Source organism: Lutra lutra, chromosome 11 (assembly GCF_902655055.1).
Source record: "Lutra lutra chromosome 11, mLutLut1.2, whole genome shotgun sequence".
Lineage (NCBI taxonomy): Eukaryota > Metazoa > Chordata > Mammalia > Carnivora > Mustelidae > Lutra > Lutra lutra.
This window is the reverse complement of record NC_062288.1, coordinates 96,578,318-96,605,154: the sequence shown is the minus strand read 5'-3', so window position 1 is coordinate 96,605,154 and position 26,837 is coordinate 96,578,318. Positions and strand designations below refer to the sequence as shown.

General features: G+C 45.9%; 1 protein-coding gene and 1 long non-coding RNA gene across 2 annotated transcripts; one reads left to right on the top strand and one right to left on the bottom strand.

Annotated features, from left to right (window-relative positions):
• The first annotated feature begins 231 nt into the window (after window positions 1–231).
• Window positions 232–3,367, top strand: LOC125080663 (uncharacterized). The gene is made up of 3 exons (XR_007121448.1): window positions 232–343; window positions 1,191–1,272; window positions 3,008–3,367. It is a non-coding gene; the product is annotated as an uncharacterized LOC125080663 (long non-coding RNA).
• Window positions 3,368–5,396: 2,029 nt separating this feature from the next.
• LOC125080536 (uncharacterized) lies at window positions 5,397–11,625 on the bottom strand. The gene is made up of 4 exons (XM_047694386.1): window positions 11,489–11,625; window positions 10,418–10,656; window positions 5,785–5,892; window positions 5,397–5,689 (listed from the first exon to the last, which is right to left on the bottom strand). The coding sequence occupies exons 1-4, from the start codon at window positions 11,623–11,625 to the stop codon at window positions 5,397–5,399; spliced, it is 777 nt and encodes a 258-aa protein (XP_047550342.1).
• Window positions 11,626–26,837: the final 15,212 nt, after the last annotated feature.

Here is a 26,837-nt window from a genome sequence, read left to right as displayed (position 1 = left end):
AAGATTCCAAAGGAGGAAAAGAACATAGGTCATACAAGGCAATAACTGAATGTGTGTGACTGTGGCTGGGACAGGGAGAACTGAGCAGACTGTGCAGGGTGATGGTGGAGAGACTGGGGGAGTGCAAACATTATAGGACCTTGCAGTATTATTGCCTCATAGAAGAAAAGCAGCCAGGAGTAGAGACCATACAAGTGAAGGTCTATGACTTGCAAGTTGAAGGGTAGAAGAGACCATGGAAAGGAATAAAGGAGTCACTGAAACCCAGATGGGTTAGAAGAATGTGGGGGCTTTGAGATTTCCAAGGGAATCTTCATGTATCTCAACTAATCTTTTCCTTTCTGTGAGTGGAAAGAGAGACCAGCAGAAGAGAGAACTGGCAGGCTAAGGATGTTGGGGTGATGTCCAGTCAGGGTTGGGACTGGCATAGAGACGGACTTCAACCCCAAGGGTCGTATTGCCAACTGTCCTAAGGCTCCCATGCTGGCAAGAGCAGTGACTCCTCTAGAGGCAGGGCCTTCTTGGGGCTTGGTCCAGGCCTCATGAGTTCAGGGTGACTCAGTCCAACTACATTTATGTGCAAAGAGGAGGCAGCTGTGCAGCGCTGTGGGGTAACTGTTGGCACAGAAGTACACAGATGTCTGGGAGGAGGTAACAGAAGGCAGTATGAGGTGGAACTCCTCTGTTTTTGTTCTGGAGATATTGTACCCATCGGAGACTTCTCCTTTTTGAGTGCTGCCAGTATTTATTGAATAATAGATCAGCCTCAGTCCATGTCCCAGGTCTTGTCGATACCAGTACATATAGTCATAGTTCTCTGTCTGGTGACATATCAGAGTCACCTTCTTTCCTGTCCTTGCGATCTCATTTCTTGGACTCTGGGTGATCTCAGCATCCATGTGTCCTGTAATAGAGAGTGACAGAGACTAATGTTGTCATCTTAGGAGGAAGGTTTGTGTTGTGGTCTTGGGAATTCCAGGGAAGGAAGCCCGCCTGCACTTACCTACCCACAGGAGACAAAGAGCCACACAGAAGAGCCTGGTGACCATTTCCGGAGAAGGACAGAATCTTATGTCTTCTAGTTTTGTTTTGGGGAAATAGAACTTGGGTACCCAGTCACTCAGTGACATCACTATCCTTGACAAATGCTTGAGCTGCAGAGCTAACCTGCCACTCCCCTTTCCCCACAGGAGCAAATCATTAATATACACAAAGTTGAGTGTCTCAGAAGGGGGAAAACTTGTTAGTTTGCTTTCTGATGAACACTTATAGGTATATATACTTCTCCTCTACCTTATATCAAGAAAACTTGTTCCTCTATGAATTATGATAAAATTCTTTATTTGCATACTGTTACAATTTTTTCATAATATTTCTGTAGACTAAGAAATATTATTATGATGGTCCTGGTTCTTTGGTGACTTTACTGTTCAAAATTTGCCTCCAAATACTTTTTAGTTTTTCTCTTTGCCTTAACTCTGGATAATTGGATGTTCAGCCCATAGTGATTTTCTTGTTTAAAATAACCATGTCCAGAAAGTTTTCAAAGTCTCAAGGTCAAGGTCATTGGAATTTGAAGAATTATTTTATGTTGCCTCACAATGCCCTGAGTGACGGGAGCCCTGCCATCTGCACTCAGGTCTTCATGCTCCCATGAGTCAGATCGTTCCCTTTGCTTCAGACGAGGCTACAGACACCAGGCCACACTCGTTCCATGACTCCGCTTTCCATGAGAAAAGAGGAAGCTCATTAGCTACATAAATGAGATATTCATCCACAGGTTCACATGTCTGAGGACCCCAGGGCCACAGGGAATTGTTTTGTCTCCATTCGGAAGGTCTTGCACCCACCAGATGGGTAAATATTGATTGAACCATACATTTGCTCTGGTGTCAAACTTACAGCTCATCAGTATCAGTACACACTGTTATTTCCTATATAGGTCATATCTCAGTGTGAGGCTTCTCTATTTCTGTGGCTGCATTCTTGACATACTCTTCATGGGTAATTCCTATAATCACACAACAGTGAGAAAGGACACGGAATCAGAAATCGGACACAAGGAGTGCTGCACAGAAAGGCTTGTGTGAACCCAAGGGCCTAGGCAAACCCAGGAAGGACTCTCCCCTTATGCCCAGGACTTACTTAGTTCCAAGAGACTAAGGATCACATAGCAAAGAAGTCTACTTCCCATGGCTGGGTTGATGCAAAAAAAGGGGGGAGCTTTCCATCAAGGACTCATATTCTTTGAGGTAGGGCATATGGGATCTCAAAGGTCTGAGGATTGTTCTCATAATGAAGTATGATCTACCCAGAGGACCGGTATCCTCAAGGATGCTTAATTTTTTTCGAGAGATAAGCATTTACCAGGAATATTTCTCTATAAATTTATTTTTAAATTAATTATCGAGTCACAGATTTGTCACAAAATTTGCTAGAAATATAGACCTCATCTTGAAGCTTTATTTTTTGTTTTGTTTTGTTTTGCTTTTTTTGCACTGGTGTTTCCCAAACACCTGGAAGACTTCTTACACATAGTCAACAGTGAAGGGTGTGTTGGCCATAAAGTCAGTGAAGAATAACTTCAAGCCCTTCTCATTCACATAGGACCTTTCCAACACTTAAAGAAAAAATTTTTCTATGTCTTTTTCAAAGACCACTGTAAAATTTATAAGGTTTAGGCTCCATAAAACCTGGATCTGCTCTGCACATGTATTCAGTAAGTGATTATTGCATTAATGAGGAAAATCCAGGCAGACTCTACTTCTGTAAACATAACCCTAATCTGTTCCATTACAAATAGGTTTGGAACATTAAGGGAGCAGGGACCCATATGAGCCTGCTGGGAATTCAAAATAAACCAAAATGAACTGAGAAAAGCTTTATTCGTATGTTATTATAAGACTTTGGGAAGTTGGATGGAGTTATAAATGAAAAAAAAAAAAGGTGGTCTCTTCTAAAGGGAAGGGTCTTCCAATGGCCTTCTTCCATTGCTATCAGAGAACAGGGAGGATGAAACCGGGAAGAAGAGAACCAGGATGAAGAAGCAATACTGAAGATATGTCGAGGCATCAGGAGACGTAGTCTACTGAGACCTTCTGAGAAGCCCATGAAATGCCTCCTCGAATTGTCCCCCTGAATGCAGACACTGGAGGTTTCATGTCTTGGCTCCTGTCCTGCCAGGAGCATTAGCACGCCTGCAGCTAGACCTATGATGTCACAGACGACCCTGGGGCAGAAAGCCTGGGCATCAGGGCATGCATATGGGGCACGCTGGAGGCAGACTTGCATGAACATAGCGTCCACAGCACTGGAGGGTACAATCAGAGGTGGGACAGAAGGTCCTAGAGCTCCACCGTGAAGGACTCTTTTGAATAAAACTGTACTTTTCCTTTATCAGATCTTTTGTGTGATCACCAACCACACCAAAACCACAATGTTCTGGAAGCACCACACCTTCTTGCATATCAGACTTAATATCAAACAGAGAGTGCTGTCACAGGCCTCATTTTCTCATTCCCATAAGAGGCAACTGCTTGCACTTAATTTCACATAATACATTATCAGATGACTGCGTGTCTGGCACACAGGTGAGTCAGGCCAAAGGAATCCGTGCCTGTCTTTGATCCCAGAGTTGCTCCCAGTAAATAATTGTGCTAGACCAGAGATTTATTGGAGTTACAAGGGAACTAAGATTTCTTGTGTTAGGCAATTTGTTTTATTTTTCTTGCATAAAATCTCTTCAAGACTCATATTATTGGCCTTAGTTTACAAGTGGAAAAACCCAGCCAAATATTTTTCCAGGTCACCAGTCCAAGGCAGGTCAGAGTACGAACAGATGGAAATTTCGGAAGTCTCCTTCAGCGGGTTGCCTCCGTGTGAAATGACTGTGTTGGGGCCAGCATTTCTGGAAGGCACTTTTGGTCAGTGTTCCAATTGTGACGATGTCTCCCTCTCCCCAAATGCAGAAGGGGGGTAGCAGTTAGGTTGGCGTGGCCTAGGTTTGAGCTCCAGTCTGATATCTGTGAGCTGTGCCTCCCCAGCCACTCACTTACATTGTAACAACTGGCCCTTTCACCTGCAGTGTGGATAAACTGTTCTAGCCCACGTGGGGCTCGAGAAAATTAATCGAAATAGTGTGCTTAAGTATATAGCACCAGGAAAATGATCAATAAATAAGGGAATTTTCTATAAGTTCACAGAAAAGGAATAGAATTAAAACCCTGTGTGTTCGTTAATAAGCTTATACCTGCCACCTGAAAACGGGTATGCCACACATTTACTAGCTGTGGGCTCTCTGCTGTTTTCTGCAGTTACTGGCCTGGCCAGAAGTAGCAATTTCAGCTTTTCTTTTCTTTTCTTTTTTTAAGATTATTTATTTATTTATTTATTTGACAGAGAGAGATCACAAGCAGACAGAGAGGTAGGCAGAGAGAGAAGGGGAAGCAGACTCCTTGCCGAGCAGAGAACACGATGCGGGGTTCGATCCCAGGACCCTGAGATCATGACCTGAGCCGAAGGCAGAGGCTTAACCCACTGAGCCACCCAGGCACCCCAGCAATTTCAGCTTTTCTGATGGAAAGTGCTAGAAGTTAGAGAGAGCTGCAGCCTCCTCAGACCCTCCCTCCTCCAGAATGTCCAATGGTTTAGAAGCACTAATTCCTGTATTAACTCCCATTTCCTTGAGATTCCCAGAGGGCTCCTGTTTCCTTGGCTGAATCCTCTGAGAGACTGGAAACCCCCTGGTCCCTTAGCTCCTATATTGGAGGATACCCTGGCCCCACCCTAATGGAACCTGATGGGACAGACACATATTCTCTGGCTTGAAGCTGGTTCTAGAAGTGGGCAGGCAATAGCTATGGTAACCCCACCCCATGATGTGCGACCTGCCCACCACAGCTCTGCCGGTCCCGAGATGGAAGACACAGTGGTCTGCTATATCTAATTGGTGAAACATCGTAAAATTTTAGGGAAATGTTGATTTCAGAGACCTAGCGACCTAGATTTGACTCCTGCCTCTGAGACTTTAAATAGGAAAATTTTTGAAAGTCCGTGAGATACCATTTTGTATCTATAATATGGCATACTGAGAGCTTCCTCATCTGTGAAATGGACATACTCATGTCTATCTTGCATTAAAACACATCCTGCACACCTACACCCTAGCACAGTGCAGGAGCTCCTGCCATTTGCCAGGAATTTCGAGAATATTCAGTGAATCTGGGCCCCCAATGTTCAGGAGTGCTCTGGCTGAGCTCGGCAAGGCAGAGTGTTAGAAAAAAAACCTAGAAGCATCCCTGGAACTTGGCTGAGGCCCCCTTCCCTCTCCCTCTTATACCTTCAGCTGGGACAGGAAAGTTTGAGTACAGAAAGCCAGTCACGCTGCAGGGCTGTGTCTAGCTGCTGGCACAGAGATACAGGGCTGAGTCTCCTGGCTCCAGCAAGCTCAGGTCTAGCTGGGAGCTGTAGTTACTGAGCTGTTGAGCTGAGAACCCTTCCGGCATGTCTCCTTTGTCTCTTAGCTCCTGTTCATAATACTCAATGAGGAACTTGGGGCCCTGCCCCAGGGTCTGCTGGTACCATCGCACACTGCTGTGCCCAGAGACAGGTTCGCATTTCAGCACGGCCTTCACCCCACTGCCTCGGATTAGGTGTCTGGGTGTCTGGATGACTTCGGCACCCGCCGGACCTGTAGAGGGAGGAGATAGCTGCTGATGACCTGGTCTAGGAAGGAATTTGAGATTCCAGCAGTTCAAGTGATGTCCCACCTGAGCTAGGACTCACCTGCCCCCAGGAGACAGAGGGACACCCAGCAGAGCAGCTGGGTGCCCCTGGCAGACCCAGGCAGGACAGGACGGTGCGTCTTCTGACTCAGGGCTCTGGTCTTCTTCCCTTAGCTCTGTTCGGAGGGCTTGCCTGTGACGTCACCATTCTGATGTCACTGTCCTGGTTGGCTCCTGCAGCCACCCTGCACCCCCGCACCCTCCGGGCAGGCTCAGGGGCAGCAGGTCCCCTCCATTCTGTCCAGCTGCCTCCCGGGCGGCTGGGGCGGGCTGCGCTGTGCTGGGTGGCCATCCCCCACAGCTTCTCTGTTTTCCTCTGTGCTCCTTTCTCTGCACCTGACTTGGGTTATTCAGGCTGCCCCACGGAAGCCTCATCAGACTCTGCAGCAATGTAGGCTCCAAGAGAGGCCTTCACACCAAGAAAGGTGGAATTCGTAGCTCCCTGTTGTGGCTAACACACCTGAGCATCAGTTAATGTGAGAAGACTGTGATCGGCCCTTCAGGTGTCAGCACTGACTCTGATTGATCAGCAATCTCCTTGATGCCTGGACCAAGACAAGCCTCTTTGTCCTTAACCCTCCCTCTCCCAGACGCAGCCGTCAGTGGTCTGCTCAGTGGAGCCACAGCGCCTTCAAGTGGCCCAAGCAGGCCAGGTACAGGTTTGGGCACCAGGATCCTGCAGGGCCCAGCTCTGGGTGATTGGACACCTATCTATGTCTAGCTCACCCTTTGCACGTGTTCATGAAGGAAGCATGAAGCAAACATTTTTTCCAAGAAAAGAATACATATTCTATATCTCAACAGTTAGTGTTCTAGGAAAGGGGATACCAGCCAGTCATCAGATGCCAGCTGCCCTGGGGAAGTGATAGGACTCTGGGCAAAGTGTTCTCTTTAAGCAAAGGTAATTCCTGGAAGAGGCTGACTGTGGAGTTTTAGCGTCCCCAAAATGTAAGCGGCTAGGGAAATAAGCCCATCAATCTCACGAAGAGGGAACTACATGTGCCATATGTGTATGTATATATGATATATATTAAAACCCTATTCATATATATGTATATATAATACATACATAATAATAACTTGTTCACATCTTTTGCTCTTTTTTTAATTGAATTTTCTTTTTTATTGTTGATTTGCAGCAATTCTTTACATGGTGGATACCTGCCCTCTTTCAGATAGCCATCTATCCATCTTAATATCTTTTGATGAACAGAATTTTTAATTTTTGATAAAGAAAAATACACTTTTTCAAGATGAGAACAGAATTTTTAATTTTTGATAAAGAAAAATACACTTTTTCCTTGTCCTCAAGAAATCTTTGCCGAGGGGCGCCTGGGCGGCTCAGTGGGTTAAAGCCTCTGCCTTCGGCTCTGGTCATGGTCCCAGGGTCCTGGGATCGAGCCCCGCATCGGGCTCTCTGCTCGGCAGGAAGCTGCTTCCTCCTCTCTCTCTGCCCGCCTCTCTGCCTACTTGTGATCTCTGTCTGTCAAATAAATAAATAAAATCTTTAAAAAAAAAAAAAGAAATCTTTGCCGACTTCAAGGCTGAGGAGGAGAATTTGCTGTTTTCTTTCAGAAGAAGCTGTACAGATCATCGAGAATGTTGATCCAAGTCATAATTTTTTTAGGACGAGGGTCTGCAAACTTTCCGTATTGAGCACAAGGCAGTCTCTGAGTCCACCACTCAGTCTGCCATTGTAATGGAAACGCAGCCAGAGGCAGTATGGACAGGAAAGAGCCTGGCTGTGCGCCTACCAAACTTTCCATTCGGATACGGAAATCTGAGTTTCATATAATTATCATATGTCACAAAATGTCATTCTTTTTATTTTATTTCAACCATTAAAAATGTAAAGACCATGGTTAGCCATATAAAAGCAGGCAGAGGTCATGTTTGAGCTGTGGGCCTTAGTTTGCCCACTCCTGATTGACGGAGTGAGATTCAAGGATTGAAATTCATTCTTTTTCCATGTGGATATACATTTCTTCCAGCACCACTTGTTGAAAACACTATTTTCCTCTCTTTGTGCTACTTTTAGTGTTTGATCTAGAGATTATGACATGCATCTTTAATTTGTCATATGCTGCAAAATGGTCTATTAACTCTAGGTCTTTTTATACATGCCCTTTATTAGGGGAAGAAAGTTACTTCCAATTACTTCTTATTTGCTAAGAGTGTTTCTCGGCAACGGGTGTTGGATTTTTCAACTGTTTTTTTGAGAATCTATAGAGATGATTGTATAATTTTCCTCTTTTTTTGTATTTGATATAGTAAATTACATGGATAGTTTTTTAAATGTTAAAGCGACTGCACATTACTGAGATAAACTGCTCTTGGTCATGCTATGTTATCATTTTTAGATGTTACATTCCATATATTAAAATTTAAAAGGATTATTAATCTGTGTTCAGGGGGATATTGTTCTGTAGTGCTCGTGCAATACTCTTGTCTGATGTTGGTGGTAGCCGTGCAGGCCTCAGAATGAGTGGGGGATGATTTCCAAGCCTTCAGTTTTCTCCCTCCCTGTGACTTTAGTGGTATCCTATCAATTTTGATGTATTTTCATTTTTATGCTGTTAAAACCACTTCGTAATTTCCCTTTGGATTTATTCTTCGTCCCATGGTCAAGAATATACTATGTATGACTTAGATGCTTTTAAATGTCTTAATTCTAATTTCAAGCCCAGAGTCTGTAGTCCATCTGGGTACACAATCAAGTGCAGCTGGAAGGAACACATATCCTGCTGCTGTTGTGTGAAATATTCTACTAACGTCAATTAGGTCACGTTGATCGATAGTGTTGTTCATGCCTTTTGCAGCCTTACTGACTTGTGCGTGTGTGTTAACTTGTTCAGTCCATTACCGGGAAGTATTAAAACAATGGTTTTAATTGTGGATTTGTCTAGTCTTCCTTGCAGTACAACCCATTTTACTTCAGTATTTTGAAGCTCTGGGGTTTTTTTTTTATTTTTTATTTTTTTAGATTTTATTTATTTATTTGGGAGAGCGAGAGCATGAGAGGAGAGAGGTGGGAGGGAGAAGCAGAATCCCTGCTAAGCAGGGAGCCTGATGTGGGACTCGATCCCAGGACTCCAGGATCATGACCTGAGCCAAAGGCAGTCGCTTAACCAACTGAGCCACCCAGGTACCCTGAAGCTCTGTTTTTAGAAGCATAAATACTTATGATTATTATGTCTTCTTAAGAGATGGCCCCTTTGTCATTTGGTTATGACTTTCTTTATCCCTGAAGATATTCTCTGCCCTGAAGTTTACTTTGTCTGATATTAATACTGCTCTCCAGCTTTCTTTGGGTGAGTAGTTAGCATGGTATACCTTTTCCATCCTTTTACCCTTTACATTCTGAGTCTTTATAGTACATTTCTGGAAGGTAGCACATAGTTTTTTAATTTAATATCACAATCTCTGTTTTTTAATTAGGGCATTTAGACTATCTTTGATGTGGTTATTGATCTGGTTACATTCATGTCTACCATGCTGCTATTGGTTTTTTATTAGTCCTGTCTCTTCTTCATCTTTTTATTCTTTGTTAAACATCTTCTTGTAGATTAATTGGGTATTTTAATAATAATTCCCTTTTATCCTTTTTGTTGGTTTATTAGCTAGAACTCTGTGTTTTATTATTTTAATTGTGACTCCACAGTTTGTGCCATATAGCTCTGCCTAACTGCATTCTACCTTCAATGATGTTATACCAGCTTACATAGATTATGAAAACCTTCCAATGATATGACACTCATCCATTATCCTCTCCCTGTCTTTATGACTGCTGTCATACATTTTACTTTAACATATTATAAACCCCACACTATGGTGGAATTATTTTGGCATAAACAGCAAACTGTCCTTTAAAGACATTTACATTTTTTAAAACTTGCCTTTGGGTCACTAAGCATTGGGTTACTTGAAGTTCCCCCATAGCTCACCATTGCCCCTTTCTCCCTCTGTGTCATTATGAAATCATTTACTATTACACCTTTGAGATCATTCATCTTCTCTTCCTTAATGTCTAATTTGCTATTAATTCTACCCATTGTGTTTTTCATCACAGAAATATATTTTTATCTCCAGAAGTTTGATTTGGATTTTTAGTTAACTTTGAACATGTAGGATAGAGTTATAGCAACTATTTCCATACTTTTGTCTGCCAATTTGTCAAATTAGGATTTGTTTCTGTCCACTGATTTTTCTCCCCATGATGGGTCGTTTTCCCTGTCTCTTCGCATGCCTATAATCTTTGATTAGATGCCAAACATTATGTATTTTACATTTTCAGGTGCTCAGTGTTTCTGTTACTTCCACTGTATTCTTTGCTTTGTTCCGTGATTTGGTTACAATACTTGGAAACAAAAAGCAGACATTCCTAGCAGGCATATTCTCCTGGAGAATTGGACAAGCTGTTTCTAAACATACATGAAAAATACAAAGAGTCCAGCATGGTAAAGAACTCTTAATAAAAAAGCTATAGTAAACAGGACAGTGTGGTATTCGTGCGAGAACCGACAAGACCCATAAATGGGTCCTGATGAGACAAGACCCATAAATTACCCCTGATGAGGAAGAACAGGGCACTTCCTTTGTTCCGAGATCCTGTGAGCTAGGAGAAGTGAGCACACGAGGTTTGCGAAGAGCAAGGCGGTGACGGTGCCCCACTGTGGTGGGACTGCTGGCACAGAGGTACACAGCCGAGTCCCCCTGCTCTGCACGCTGGATCTGCAGAGTGGACTGAGTCCCCTCAGACCTCTCAGCAGAGAACCGATCATTGGTCATCCCTGATTTGTCCAATGCATCCTCGTTTTGGAAGTAAACCAAAAACTCCGGGCCTTTCCCCACGGTCTGTCGGTACCAATAAAGGCTAATATGACCAGAAATGGGATCACAACTGAGAGTTACATTTTGGCCCCTCTTTGTGACCCTGTGCCTAGGGAACTGGGAGACTCCGGGTCCTGCATGACCTGTGGAGACAGAAGTCGGGCACAGTCAGGAGAAATGGATTGTCCTCCTGGCATGTAATCATCACTCACACTTCCACACAAGCATTCGCTGAAACCACTTGGTGTTCTGAAGACTCACCTTCCCCCAGAAGACAGAGGGTCACCCAGCAGAGGAGCCTGGGGTCCATGGTGGAGTCAGGGCTGGGCTGGGCGGTTCCCCAGATGGAGGTTTTCTCATGAGCATGAGCGGAGAAGGAGGGAGGTCCCTTGCCTGCACAAGGCAGTTCTCCCAGTGACATCACTGAGCCTCAGAATTGCTTCTATCACTTGATTAAATCTAAGGTGCCAGCCACTCTGAGATGCACCATTCTGCTGTGGACTGTTAAAGAAGAAAAAAGTGATTGTCACTCATACTTAGAAGTGTTAAAATGCAAAACATCATGAAGCTTAGAATGAATGGACACTGGTCATTGGAAATTAACTTGACGTAATCACGGATTCTGTCAGGTCCTGGCTGTCTGCGCTCTGAACCATGACACTCAGCTGCCCCACACTCGGCCCCTGGCCGGTGTCCCCTGTCTCTTAGGGACTTTCTCAGCTTGCGTGTCAACAGCACTTTCAACCTGAGGGATAGAATGCTGACCTTTCACCTTCCCTTGCGTGTTCCTATTTCGACCTCAACCATGGGTTTGCCGGGTCACATCAGTGGTTTGGGCACAGGGCACGTGGAGGTGTGGGGAGGGGCAGTCACACCTGTGTCCTGAAAGCAGTTTGAATTCACTGTTCAGACCTACAAGAGGGTGGGATGATGCTCCTGGCAGGTACTGATCTAAGTTGGGATCTTCTATTAATTCTGGAGATGAAAAGCAGAATTTCTTCTCTGCATTCATTCATCTCCATACTGCTTTTTGTCCTCAACAACTTATCATAGTGACTCTGGTGTTTCTAAGTCACTTCTAAAATAAATAAATGGCACCTGGGTGGCTCAGTCAGTTGAGTGTCTGACTCTAGATTGCAACTCAGGTCATGATCTCAGGGTCTTGGGATGGAGTCCGCATTGGGCTCCTCACTCAGCGTGGGGGTGGGGAGGGTCAGCTTGAAGATTCTCTCCCTCTGCCCGCCCACCCCTGGTCATGTGTGCTCTCTCTGTCTTACTCTCTCTCTCAAATAAATAAATAAATCTTTAAAATAAAAAAAAAAACAGTAAAATAAATAAGTGTTTCTCTTTCTCTCTCTCAAATAAATAAATCTTTAAAAATTAAAAAAAAATAGTAAAATAAAGAAGTGTTCCCAACATCTCCCCCGAGGAGTCAGACCATTTCACATTTATTCTGGTGAGAGGTATGCAGTAAAGATGGGGGGCGGGGGTGGGTAAACTGATGCTTGGCCTCCTTAAAAGTCTGCTTAGTGACTTGATTGCTCATTTGCATTCCTGACATAGCTTTCAAAACCTTATTAGCGGCCCCCCTCCAATAAGGAATGATACCCAAATCCTCCCAAAACAAGATAAGATGCCTCTGAGCTGTGATGTGGGGTAACTGGCCTGCTTCTGGCCCCTGGAGTCTCCTCCAGCACTGAGGGGCTTATTAGGGTGCCGTCCAACCTCCACTCTGACCTTCAGCCCTACCTCCAGCTTTCACATCACATGGCCAGCCTTCACAAGGAAAACGTTAGTGGCGCTGTTAATTTCACCTTTGATGTACATTTTCCCATTTTCTAACCACTTAACAGGCCAACTGATCAGAATCAGCTTGGATTTTGATTAACTTCGTTTTCCCGTACATCTTATACGCTTGAAGGGACCCCTCCCCTTTCCCTCATTTTAACAATCCCTTCTCACAGATTTCCCTTCCCTCATTATCTGGCTGCATGTTGTGAAGGAATGATTTTCTCAAAGCTCAGCTCTCTGGGGCCTGGCCACCGACCAGACCAGCTGCCTCTAGGACCTCTCCACAGTCAGTTCATGATGCTTTTCCCTCCAGTGGTTGTGGAACACACACACTCCCTCCTAGCCTTGGTGTGTGGTCTGAAGATGGACAGCCCCTTCCTCCCTGTGACCCTGTGGTTGCTGCATCTCCCACACAGACACCATCAGACTGGCATCTGTAATCTGGTTCCATGCAAAAGGCCATCAACCCTTCTGAGCCTGAACCTCCTCTACACAAGATTAAGTCCACTTCACAAGGTCTTATGAGGAGTAACGGACAGATTGCATAGTCCATGGTGGATGTAGTAAGTGCCCACGCCTGTCTTCCTCTCAGTCTTGTCACGTAAGGGGATGTGGCTGGAGCTCGCAGACCTCCAAGCCTATGAGTGATGGAAGAGCCCTACTCATCCTCCAGAAGCCAGAGTCTGGAGAACGTGGGAGCTTGAAGAAGCGTCGTCACTTAAGACCAGTCAGGAAAGGTAGACAGTAGAAGACCGAGTGTCCGTGGACCTGTCACTCCCTTGTGCAACATGAAGCACCAGATAGAAGCAAGTTAGGTCTGTGTCTACCAAGCCAGACAAATGAAATACAAAGTAGATTAAGGGGGAGAAGTGTGCATATGGCAACTAATGGGCACAGGTCGGCCCACTTTTTGCAGGTGTATTTCAGTGGAAAGGTTTGCAGGACCCCAGAGAAGAGAGTTGGTAGGAAACACAACAGAACGTTAATATTGGCTACCCACCTAAGACAGGGACTGATGGAGGTGTGTTTGGAGAGGGGAGAGGATTATTAACGCTTAACATCTTCTTTGTACATTGTTGATTTTTTTTTTAATTACAAAAACATAGCTTAACCACATGGCAATTTTACATTCAGACCCTTGATGGGGTTTCAGGATGTGTGGGGTCTAAATGGGCAAAGTCTAGAAAGGCACAGGTCATGGAACACTTAGCAATGCCACCCCCCCTTTTTTTATTTTTACTTTTTTGAATATGTGCGTACGACTGGCCTCTCACTGGTATGGCGGGGCGAGCAGTGAGGTGGGGGGATCTGATGTTGCCTTTAACTGGTGCTATGAATAAGCACGGTTTCTCTCTCTGAGGGACTGACCACGGCTGCTGGGGAGTGGAGGTCTTGCCTGACTCCTCATTACCGAACAAGCTTGCGTCAGTCCCTTATTTGAAAAAGAAGGGACATGAGCGCCTTCTAGTGCCTGTATTTCCAAACTCAGCAAAAATAAGTACATGTTTCCAGGGCTAGAGATACCTGTATTCTTGTTCCTAATTCGACCAGCAACATTATTACAACACTGAATGTGATGTGATCCTAGGGTTCGTCAATAGGTCACAGCCTCCTCAAATAAGGTTTTTGCAAACGAGTGGGAAGAGCTGCTGTCCGCAGGGAAGATGTTCTGGCTCCAGTCTTTGTAAGGTTGGACCCTGAAATAAGTAGTCTATTTCTGGTCTTCTCTGCCTCAGGAGAGGAAACTGCATTAGTCTTCAAAGCATTGATGTGAATCATTCAGGCAAAACTGGGGTTTCAGTCTGTCCTTGGGCCATTCTGGGCATCCGTTTGATATTTCCACCCTGAAGGACTCTTAAAATTCTTCAAGGACTAATACACAGACTCTCTCTAAAAATGGAGCCTCTGGCATGGCCTCAGCAGGTACCTGGGTGTTCTTCCTTCTGTTGTTGGCACTGAGGAGAACAAGGGGTTAAAGACATCCATGCTCCCCACACAGCTGAGGTTTACAGTTTAGAGAGTGAGAGGCTTTCCAGTAAATGGGGTCGTGTACAAGGATCGCTGAGTACTGGAAGCTTTGAGCACCTGGGGTACGGAGACTGACCCAGTCATCCCATGAGCAGTGCTCCCCTGATGGGGTGCTCGCCAACGGGAGAGCTGCAGCAAGGGGGACGCAAATGAGAGACCTGTGTTGACGCAGGAAGAACAGCCTTCCGTTGGGGAGGAAGGTGACACCGGTGTAGGGAATGACAGGAGCTGAGCCTGGTTTGGTGGAGGCAGAAATAAGAGCAAACAGAGTGCGGAAGGACAGCCAGGAGTGGACAGGTGGGGACAAAGTCTCTGGCTGAGATGAAAATGCCCTGGGGCAGACGGAATCATCCACGGCTAGTGAGAACAGGAATCTAGACCTGTGGTGTCAAGAGTTTTGGATTTCAGGGGCACCTGGGGGGCTCAGTCAGGTGGCTGCCTTTGGCTGAGGTCACGATCCCGGGGTCTTGGGGTAGAGCCCTACGTGGGCTCCCTGCTCACCAGGAAGTCTGCTTCTCCCTCTGCCTTTCCCCTTGCTTATGCTCTCTCTCTTGCTCTCTCTCTCTCTCTCTCTCTCTCAGATAAATATATAAAATGTTCAGGAGAAAAAAAAAAAGAACATTGGATTTCAAATGGTCTTCCCTTTCTGTAAGCACCTGGGTAAGCGGAATGGCTCTGAAGTCCAGAGCTGTGACAGCTCTGATGGCAGAGCCACAGAAGGGCTCTGTGAAAGCTCCAGAAGAAGGGCTCCAGAGGAGGACACTGGGTCCCCACGCTGGGGAGTCCAGGAGAGGATGCCCTGGGACAGTGTCCTCCCTCACCAGGGACAAGCCCAAGCCCATCTTCTGTTGGCCTGTCTATGTGGGGGAGGTGACTCTGGGGTGCCGGCTGGAATGAGAGGACACAGAGGTCAGGGACAAGAGGACAGCATCTTTGGCTATGACAGAAAGCCACAGGCCCATGGAGTATTTCTCCTTTGTGCAAGTGGTACTCTATCGGCTTAGCCCGGCTTGGGGTCCTGTTGACGTCTGTACGTGTCTGGCCATGGACAGCAGTCATGAGCATCTCAATGTCCCCCTCTGTCCTGTTCTTGTTCTCTTGGGGTCTGGATAGTTCCAGCATCCAGTCTCTGACTGAGAGAAGCCAGAGCTGGAGTCAGTGCCAAAGAGGGATCCTGCTAGGGTAGAAACACAGTAAAGTCCTAGGATAGGGCTTAGTATGCCCAGGAAACGGCTTTGCCCCAGCAGACAAAGGACCACACAGCAGAGGAGCCTGATGGCCATGCAGAGTCAGGGCAGAACGGGGGAAGCAGAGGACATTTCTCCAGTTTGGGTGTTGGGGAAATAAGACCTGGCTCAGAGTAGAGTCAGACAGTGACCCCTTCACTCACCCTTTATCTCACTGTCTACCTTCCACTACCCTCCACATCTGGTCTTAGACCTCCACTGATATGGTCTCTGCTCCAGGCTGCCTTTCCTCTGTGAAGTAGCGCTGCAAGGTCCTATAATGTTTGCACTCCCCTGTCTCTCCATCGACATCCTGCACAGGAACCCTGGTTCTGTCTGACCCAGCCACACTCCTGCACCTCATTTCCTTGTATGTGTCATGTTCTTTTCCTCCCCTGGAATCTTTTTCACAGGCCGTCTCTTCCGCCCCAAACATAGGTCCCTTCTTCTTATTCCTAGATCTCTACTCCATTCCTCACGTGGAAAAATATCCCAGGTACATTTACTCTTTCTTGCAAAAAATAAAATTTTAATTTAGCTGAAATAAATGAAGGCATTCATTTAGACATTCATTTAAGGGGGGATTTGTTTAGTTGAGACACAAAGAACACCACAATTTCAGTTGCATTACATGAAACTTGTACAGCAAAGCACACCGTAAAAATGAAAACGTAAGTTACAGATTAGGAAAAGATGTGAGGGATGTGTGCAGAGGATGACGATTCAGTGTGGAATTATATGTTCCCCACAGTTGCCATGGGAAGAGGTCATAATGCTCCACAAACTTTCCACTGCCACCCAGCTGGACCCGCAGGATGGCCTAGGGAGTCCCAGCCTCCCCCGACCAACCCGGTTGCCCAGGCTACTGATGGGGGAAGGACACATGGGGGAAGCTTGGACTTGGAAAACATGAATTTGCTTCCGGGTTCTGCTTCTACTAGACCACGAGACCCTGAGGAATTGACTAACTGTCCCTATGCTTTTTCACCTACAAAGAGGGTAGAGGACTATTTGATTGGGCTGATTGTTGCAAAGTGTTAAAACATACAATATTTACAAAGAATCTAGCACACCCAGGGGACTCGGTTGCCACTCTTATGTTGGTGTCACCCAGAACTTGACAGGCATTGGGTGGTGAGGGCACTCCACACTGAGTGGAGACACTCAGTGTGGGGACAGAGGTGGAAACACCCGGGCCATGCCTGTGAGCCTGGCTTCTGGTAGTGGACAGTACTCCAAGCTCAGGAGGACAGGAAATGTCTGAAAAGACCAAACACCTCCCTTTTAGGAGAGAAACCTCAGTGGGAGCCTACTCACTGTTAGAGCAAGGCTGGTAGGTTTGTGGACAGAATGCTGGTGACCCCACAGGGCTGTGCCAAGCAGCTGGTGTAGAGAGGCACAGCCAAGAACAATGGCCCCCAGGAGCTCATGCACAGCTCAGAGGCATAGTCACTGAACTGTCACCCTGAGAATCGATCCGAGAAGTTTCCTTTTGCTCTTTGCATACCTTCATAAAACTCTAAGAGGACTTGGGGGGCCCTGACTTGGGGCCTCATGATACCAAGGTACACTGGGCTGCTCAGAGATAGGGGAACATCTCAGAGTCACTAGCTGTCCTTTTGCTTTGATCAGGTGTCTTGGAGTTCGGGTGTCTCTAGCCTTCACTGGTCCTGTGGAATGCAGACACAAAATGAGGAGGGGAGAGCTTGATGGCTTACCCGATAGTAAAGTAGAGAATTCAGGAGTCAGCAAGCTCCAAAGATCAATGCTGTCCTTGCCCACTGGACTGATCTGCCTGTGGTTGACAAAGTCTCAGCCAGCAGAGGAGCCTCGAGCCCAAGGCACGGCGGAGGTGGGCAGCACTGTGCCTCTTGTGCTCAGGGTTCTGGTCCTCTTGGGTAAGAGCTGAGCTCTCAGGTTCTCTCTTCCTGGCTGGAAGGTAATTCTGGGATGGCACTGCCCTGTTGGCATCACCCCCTAGACAGTGTTGCCCTGAACCCAAGACTCCCTTCCCGTCTGCAGGCAGGAGGGCTGGCTTCTGGCAAGGTCCAGGCCCACGCAGTTGCCCAGATGTGTCTCTGAGTCCAGCCTCCTCTGTGGCACCTGCCCACCACCCTGCCCCTCCCCCACCATTAGGATGCCTGTTTACCTCCCACCCTCCCCACCTCTAATTGTGCCGGAACTCTCCCAGTGCATTGGCTGGGGTGAGGGGCTGTGCATTGGCTGGGGTGAGGGGCTGTGACTAAACCCTGTTCCCATTCTGCCTGCATGTCCTCCAATCCCCTTTCAGATGTCAGGTTCACAACAAGCTTTGTCATTACGTTTTCCTTTCCCCAGGCAGCATGCACACACCCGTCCTGACTGGCTAGTGCTGCAGAATCACCAAGATTCAGTCCATCTGATCAGATCCAAAGGGGCCTGGATTGCTTATGAATTACTAGAAGTACAGATTCCCCAGAAACCATTCCAGGACTTTATCGGCTTACAGCTCAGGCTTAACCAACTCAGGATTTCCTGCCCTCAAGCCCAGTGCAGGTATAATGTTCTGGATAGTTTAAGTTTAGCCCTCCAGATCCGCCCTGTCCCGAGAGGCTAACCTCTGTGGATGGTATTAACTGGGGTCCTTTTTCCTCTACCTTGCAGTTGAGTGTAGCTCCTGGGAGAAATGGTAGGAGCAAGGAGGCAGGGTCACCAACTGTCCTGGTTTGCAAGATCTGTTCCCTCGGCTTCCTTCTCCAGGTCATGTTTCAGAGTCCCTACTTTTCCCTGCTCAAGGCAGCAGTGTCCCTTAGCTACAGGGCTCGAGTGCCCAGGGACCCACACTTCTCATCCTCCCAGGCCAGTTGTCTCAGGCAATAAGAGCCACAGGCTTATGCCAGCCGTAGAAGGCTTTCTCCCTTCCCTGCCTTCTGGCTTCCCTTTCCCTGCCACACCTGTGTACTCCTAGACATAGCAAGGGAAAATGAGACATGGAGACTGTATTTTGATTTTAAAAAAGGAACAAAAGCCCAAACATTCTGCAATTAGCAGTAACAGAAGTTCTAACATTCTGCAATTAGCAGTAACAAAAGCCCTAACAGTCTGCAATTAGCATTGCTGAGATAGTCAGCAGAAGTGTAGAGAAATATGAATGTGAAAATAAACAGTGTGACTTGGGGACAAAGACTCTAAAGAAGATGCAGGAAGACTATATTCCTTACCTCCTGTCACCTAGCGAAGTTCAAGTCAGGGCACTCGCCTCACCTCCATGGTGGGCAACACAATGCTACATGCAGATCCCTCTTCGGAACTCTCACTCCCAACCCCCCCCTCCCTGGGGTTGTGCCTCGCCCTTGGCTACAAAATCTCCTTTGATTTTAGCATCAAGAAGGGAAACAGGTAAATTTCAAGGTGAGTGAGAAAAGTTTTAAATATTAGAAATAGTTTAAATGTTTGATAATTAAACATTTAAAATAGTTTAAATGTTTGAAAGCCAACAAGAGCACTAGAATCTCAAAGCAGGGATGTAAAGGCAGGTAGGGTTAGTAACCATCAGTTTATCATGGTCCTAACTGGTGCAGGCACGAGGCTCATTGGGACAGGCATTGCCCGGAACAAGAGACATAATGCACTCCTTCTGGCTTGGTGTCTGCACTGTAAGGGCAACCTAAGATCATGGTGAAAGAATGAAGATGGCTTGTAAGGCTGTGTCAAAAGAATGGAAAATCATTGAATCTACCCTAGTGTGAGCTCATGAAAATGTAGAAGGACCTTAGTGTGGAATACGGACAAAGAATGGTTACCAATGGAAAGGAGATCCCAACAGAGTCGAGGAACAGGTGATGGGGATAAGAAGGTTTGGGCAGATAGTGGGATGACTAATTTGTGATTTTGGAGGGGGAGCATTTTCAGCTCATGAGCAAGACCAAGGAATGGGACAGCCATAGGAGAGCAGAGCAAGAACTAGAAAAGAAAGACTCATCTTGGAGTTGGGTAAACATGCTTTAGACAGGATGCAAAAGACATGTAATGTAAAAGAAAAAAATGATAAATGAGACTTTTTTTTAAAGATTTCATTTATTTATTTGACAGACAGAGATCACAAGTAGGCAGAGAGGCAGGCAGAGAGAGGAGGAAGCAGGCTCCCTTCTGAGCAGAGAGCCCCGATGCAGGGCTCCATCCCAGGACCCTGAGATCATAACCTAAGCCGAAGGCAGAGTCTTTAACCCACTGAGCCACCCAGGCGCCCCGATAAATGAGACTTAACAAACATGTTAAATTTCAGCTCATCCAAAGGCAACGTAAGGAAAGCTCATAGGCAAACCACCGTGGGAAAAGAGACTCCGCATATTTAATGGTCCAAAGACTCCTACCTAGAACATAAAAATATGTCTTATGAAGCAATGGTATAAAGACAACCCATTTTCTTAAAATGAACAAGTATAAAAGCAGGCACTTTACAAGAGAAAACAGGAAGATGGAAATGGCCAAAAAGCAAACATCATCACTCATTGGTGAAATGCAAACAAGATCCCACTGCACTCCCCATAGAATGGCCAACAACAAAAAGATGGAGGTCATCAAATGCTGGTGAGAATGGGGAGCCCCGGGAACCCTCCCTCCCTCAGTATTATAAATTGGCCAGTCTGAAAACCTGTTCAACTGTTTCTAATGAAGTCAAACGTGCATCTACCCTACAAATCAGCAATTTCACTTTTCTGCCTACACCTGAAAGAAATAAATGCATTTAGCTACAATTACTTGTACAAAAATGTTCAGAAGAGCTTTATCCGTAATAGTTGAAGCCTGGTACAACCCAGATATCCATCCGTAGGTGAATGGATAAACAAATCCTGGTATATCAATGCACTGGAATACCACACAGTAATAAGAATAAACTATGGATAAACCCAACAACATGAGTACATTTCAAAAATATTAATTTTTGAGGAAAAGAAATCAACTGAACAAGAGCATTGACTATATGGTTCCATTTATATGAATGTCAAGCTCAGAACTGTCAAAAAGAGAAGTTTTTTGGAAATAGTTGAGGAAGCCCACTTCAGGATACACAGACTGTATCATGCTCCAGGAGAGGCCATGGAAGATTTGCAGTGGGCTGTTCTCACGGGCAGAGGATGGAGACAGCAGAAAACTCAGTTAGGTCTGTTAAAATCAAATACAGAGGGAGACGATCTTTGAAAATACAGACAAAACTCATCTAGTCAGACATACAAAGCTTAATTCAGCTTATTTTGTAAGACCAACACGACCTGGGTCATTTCTTGTTTATGCCTCTGGAAATCATAAGCAAAAATTTCCCAAGAGTGATAGGAGGTAACCCCAGATCAACTCCCTATTATTTAAGAAAATTCCAACATTGTTAGTTTTCTATGACTCAGGCATTTATGGGAAATCAATCTCTCAGTCCTTACATTTTGTTTTTCTGAAGGCACATGCATGAGATTTTCCATTTTATATCCTCCTGGTTCCATTTTAGATTGAAATTCTTTCCCAAGAAGTTCAAGTATAAACAAAATGTGGTGATAAAAATCAGAAAAGTGCTTAGCTCTGGGAAAGAAATTGATTGGAAATGCGCACAAGGAAACTTTCTTGGGTCATGGAAATGTTCTTTATCTTGATTTTGGTCATGGTTGCACCAGTGTAGACATTCATCAAAATTTACCAAGCCATCCATGTATCATGTATTAATTTGAGTCTTTTTACTCTCTACTAATTATACTTTAATAAGCTATTACTTAAGCATAAGTCAGTGAATTTCCTAAAAGATGGGAGATATATATAATTTTATGCTTGCGTTCCCCATGCCCAATTGCGTGATGAACCACACACAAGTAAGAAAAGACAAGGACACTCACATACACAAAACACTGAGAAACGTGACGCGTTCCTGGAGACTGAAACATATAGCACCCAAATTTGGCATTAAAATAAACTAAACTAATAAGTTTGCTAAGAAGTAGCTGAGGATCATGGCTGAGTTTTTTGAGGGTCAAAAATGTAAAAAAAAAAATCCTCCAGTATTTTAGAGATTATTCTATGAATCTTGGAGCTGTCGTAAACTCCATGGTTTGGAAAATTGGTCATTTATCAGTTTCACCATTCAGCATCTCATTAGGCTTTCAGCAGCTTAGCTGCTGTGGCCAGTCTGTGGATTGATTACTTTTCCAGGCAAGCAGCCTGTACCTCTCTCTGCAAGCAGGTCCTGGGTGAGCCAGCAGCACCCTTGCAGGCTCAGGGGTGTACAAAGGGAGCATGTGACCAGGGGCGTGCGGCTCATGGTGTTTGCACTTCCTGTAAAATCCAACTATGGAAGCCCAGTCTTGGAGTTAATGGATCCCAAGCCAGGCAACGTTGATTTTGGGTTGACTCTACCTGTAAGGAGTCAAGGAAGGAAATGGGCTGTGGAGAGAATAAAATTATTGCCCAATATCCTTTTGTAATGTTTTACAAGGAAAAACCCAGGGAGCTCATGAATCTCCCACCAAGCCAAAGGGGTGGTGCGAAATCAGTCCCTTCCTTAAGCTACCCTCCCTGAGCCTCAGAAGACTCAAACCACTGCCCTACAGCCACAGGTAGAGACTTAGTTTGTAGTCCCTTTGGTTGTAATGATGCTGTTTGATGCATCTACTAACGTTTCCCTAAGTGGCTTGTTTACTTGTGTGTTGTTGTTTTTCTTTTAAAGATTTTATATATTTATTTGACAGAGAGAGATCACATGTAGGCAGAGAGGCAGGCAGAGAGAGAGAGGAGGAAGCAGGCTCCCCACTGAGCAGAGAGCCCGATATGGGGTTCGATCCCAGGACCCTGAGATCATGACCTGAGCTGAAGGCAGAGGCTTTAACCAACTGAGCCACCCAGGTGCCCCTACTTGTGTGTTTTATAACTAGTTATTAAGAGGTTTTGTTTGTTTGTTTGTTTTCCTCCAGAGAATTTTTGCAGAGTATGCAATGGTTTTGACCCCAAGGCAACTTTCTGTAATAGTTTTAGATCTGGAGAATCCCAGACCATTCAGGGAGTTTAAAACTGCTCAGCTGCTTTCTGCTTTGTTCCTGTTCATTGAGAAGAAAGTGAAATATTAATTTCACATGAGATGCTACTTGATCCTCTGTTTTACTCAATTCCCAGAATATTCCAGATTGCATGGAATAACATTAGGAGCTCTCCCCCGGCACATGACGGAGCACAGTTCACACTGAGGGCCATCCTGCTCAGCGTCAGGGTAGGGTGAAAGCCTCAGTAAGGGCAGTTTTTCCCTCATCATGAGGCAGGGACTCAGGAAGGAGTCTCCATGCTTGCAGCTGAGTTTTTTGTGCAGAGAGCAGCTGGCTGAGTGATGCTGTGGATTCACTGCTGGCACAGAGGTACACAGAGGTCTGGTTGGTGCTGGCAGACTCCAGGGTCAGGGGGAAATGCTTCTGCCCGTTTCGGGAGACGCTGTACCCTTCAGCAACATCCCCTTTGGTAGTGCTTGGGCTGCCACTTGATTAATAGATCAGCCTCAGCCCCTGTCCTGGGTCTTGTCGATACCAGAACATTGCAAAATGGTTCATATCCTGAGAACACTCCAGGGTCTTCTCGGTTCCTGTTTGTATAATGCTGTATCTTGGCGTCTGGGTGATCTCAGCATCCATGGGACCTGTTGGCAGAGGCAGACAGAGGGGAAGGCGAGGCTTAAGGAGTAAACTGCATCTGCAAAAGAAAGGGGAGAGCTTGGAGCTGGGATTTTGCAAAACCTTGGCACTGATTTCCAGCTGGGTCCAGAACTCACCTGCTCCCATCAGCCAAAGAGTCGCACAAACGAGGTAGAGGTTCATGGCAGAGGCAGGACAAGAAGAGGGCTGTCCCACCTAAATCCTTTCATCCACAGGACTGAGAAAGGGAGCTTGGAAGCCCTTCTCCAATGCACAAATGAGTCTCCGTGGGATGTCACTGCATCCCACCCCTGCAGATTGTCTGGCCCAGGGTCCCTTCTGACTCAGCTCAAGTAGGGTCAGCTACTCCTCTCCTAACATTCTTTAGCAAGGCCTGCAGGGGAGATGGGGTGTGGCTGTGGTGCACGGAGTTTAGGGTACACCACACCCCCTCAGTTTCCCATATTCCTCTGAGACGGTTGCTCCTCTGCACCTGCCCCTGGCGTCAAGGCTGCCTTGCCCAAATCCTTCAACTGTGGAGCTCATTAGGGTTTAGAGGGACCTCCCACCTCTTCCATAGCTAGGTAGCCGAGCAATAATTGAAAACGTCTTCCACATCTGCCTGATATTGGATCCAGGCCTAAGTTTTTCTTAACCCTTTCCTTTCCTTGGCTGCTCTCCCAGCTGTCCCTCAGAGCCCCTTTGATGTCAGTGGCGTCACAGTGCTATCTTGTGGCCAATGACTGCAGTTTCACCATCGCCTCTTCTGCAATGGCCCAAGGGATGCTGGGAAGTGCTGCAGAGTCAGCAGGGAGACTATCCCAGAAGTAGCATCCTGCAAATTTTATGCTCAGTTTCCTGAAACCCTAATCTGAACACCAATGCCTAATCCTGACTCTATTCCTTTGAGCTACCATGCGTAATCTCCCACCCTTACTAAACAACTATCACATATCTGACAGTTAAGCCTAAATGAAACCTCCTTCAAAGCTATATCATAAAAGGGAGAGGGACAGAATGGGAGGTATGGAAGAAAATAGTATTTAGTCTAAAATAGGAAGGAAAATGCAGAAGATTGAAGTGTAAGGAGGTTCTTTTATCTCTGTTACTAGAAATAAACAAAGATGCCCCTTCCACCACCAAAGGGCCCCTCCAAAATACAGATCCACGGAAGACTAGGGATACAATGAGATTACCTTCAAGATGGGGTTCAGTGTGTGTCAATAAAAAGTAATATCGGAATATAAGAAAAATACAAGACATCTTATAAGATAATATGGAATCAAAGAGGATGCAATATCTAATGGGAAAAATAAGGATGGATGGAATTAAAATAAGCAAAGGATCATCTACACTAAACGGATAGTTTGTACAAAGTACATCTGCTCATTTAGGCAGCAGGGAGTGAAGAGAGTATTATAAGGAAGCTGAATCTGCCAGGGTTGTGTGGAGAAAGGCGGCAAAATTGGAGACAAGGTCCAGGGAGGAAGTCCCCAGAATGCCATTCCAAGGATAAGGAACTCCTAACTGTGCCCTAGACTTTCTCATTCCCACAGACACAGGGCAGCAGCGCAAACAGTGCTTTGCTGATACCACAATTAAAATAAGACCAGGGGTACCTGGGTGGCTCAGTCGGTTAAGCGTCTGACTCTTTATTTTGGCTCAGGTCATGATCTCAGGTCCTGGGATCAAGCCCTGCTTCGGGCTCCATGCTAGGAGTGGAGCTTGCTTAAGATTCTCTCTCTCCCACTCTAAAAATAAATAAATAAACAAATAAATAGAGGAAAAAATAAGACCAGGAAAACCCCCTTCCAAGGACACTCATTCTCTGGAGAAAGATATTTGGTATCCTGAGCTACCACAATTCTGAGTAGATTTGGGGTGACCGTAACCCCCTTGCCAGCTATGCAAGGCTCAGGACACCTCCGTCATCACTGAGTCTGTGACGTTCTGTCCCAGTCTAGGAGTCCTGGGCTATCTCCTCAGGACACCCAGAAACCCATGATCCGTGATCCTATGAACCCAGAGCATGGCTTAGATTCCATAGACCCAATCCACAGCTTCACGTACTCCAGTGGAAGATGTTATTACTGCATAATTATTTATATTTATAACAGGTAACAATATAACAATATATTATACAGCAAATAAAACAAGTAAAAAGGAATAGGGGCACTATTATAAAGAAAATATCCTGTCTTCTCACATCAAAGAATTCGAGGAAATAATTTCAACTCAGAAGGCTTGGGTATCGAAGAAAACACACCATCTCTAGGAATCTCAGAGTCACACAGGGCATCAGGGTAGGTGAGGTTGGGGAAGCCCATTCAAGTGCTATGGGCTCACTGCCAGGACCCGCAGTGCTGGAAAAATGACAACAAACAGAGACAGGGAGCCTCCCAAACTGGTCAGAGGAATTGAGGTCTTCTCGTTGTTATGGGGCTGGTCCTTCCACCACCACAAAAGCAGTGAAGACCAAACACGAAGATAGGCTGCTAATCTGTTGCTGAAGGTTTCCAATGTTTCAGGGACAGAAGAGGCTTTAGAGGAAAGAATGTGCCCAAGAAGGTGGTCAGGAACTTTCCACATGCCCAGCTACAAATCTGTGCAGACAAGGTGTGTCCACTAACAGAAGCCTCAGGTTCTGTAGCAGACCCCTTGTGTCCCCGACCATCAGTCCTGGGCTTGTAGCTGTACTCTGGCTCTGGGACTCCTGGAACCCAATGAGTCAGAGTGGTTTCATCCAGCAACATTTACATGCATTTCGGGAGTTTATCTAGAGTCTCTTCCTAGCCAAAGGACAGCTGATGTCCAAATCTACTTATCGATCAGGGAATGAAGAACAAAGGGCAGACAGTTTAGGGGCTCCAGCTACAGCAAGGGGAGAGGAGTCTGAGGTTTGTGAGGAGCAAAGAGGTGATGGTGCCCCACTGTGGTGGGACTGCTGGCACAGAGGTACACAGCCGAGTCCCCCTGCTCTGCACGCTGGATCTGCAGAGTGGAGCGGGTCTCCTCAGACCTCTCAGCAGAGAACCGATCATTGGTCATCCCTGATTTGTCCAATGCCTCCTTGTTTTGGAAGTAAACCAAAAACTCCGGGCCTTTCCCTATGGTCTGTCGGTACCAATAAAGAACAACATGACCAGAAATGGGATCACAACTGAGAGTTACATTTTGGCCCCTCTTTGTGACCCTGTGCCTGGGGAACTGGGAGACTCCGGGTCCTGCATGACCTGTGGAGACAGAAGTCGGGCACAGTCAGGAGAAATGGATTGTCCTCCTGGCATGTAATCATTGCTCACACTCACACACAAGCATTCACTGAAACCGCTTGGTGTTCTGAAGACTCACCTTCCCCCAGGAGACAGAGGGTCACCCAGCAGAGGAGCCTGGGGTCCATGGTGGTGTCAGAGCTGGGCTGGGTGGTTCATCAAATAGAGGTTTTCGTGAGCATGAGCCGAGAAGGAGGGAGGTCCCTTGTCTGCACAAGGCAGTTCTCACAGTGACATCACTACCTCTATCAATTCCCCCAACCTCAGGGGACA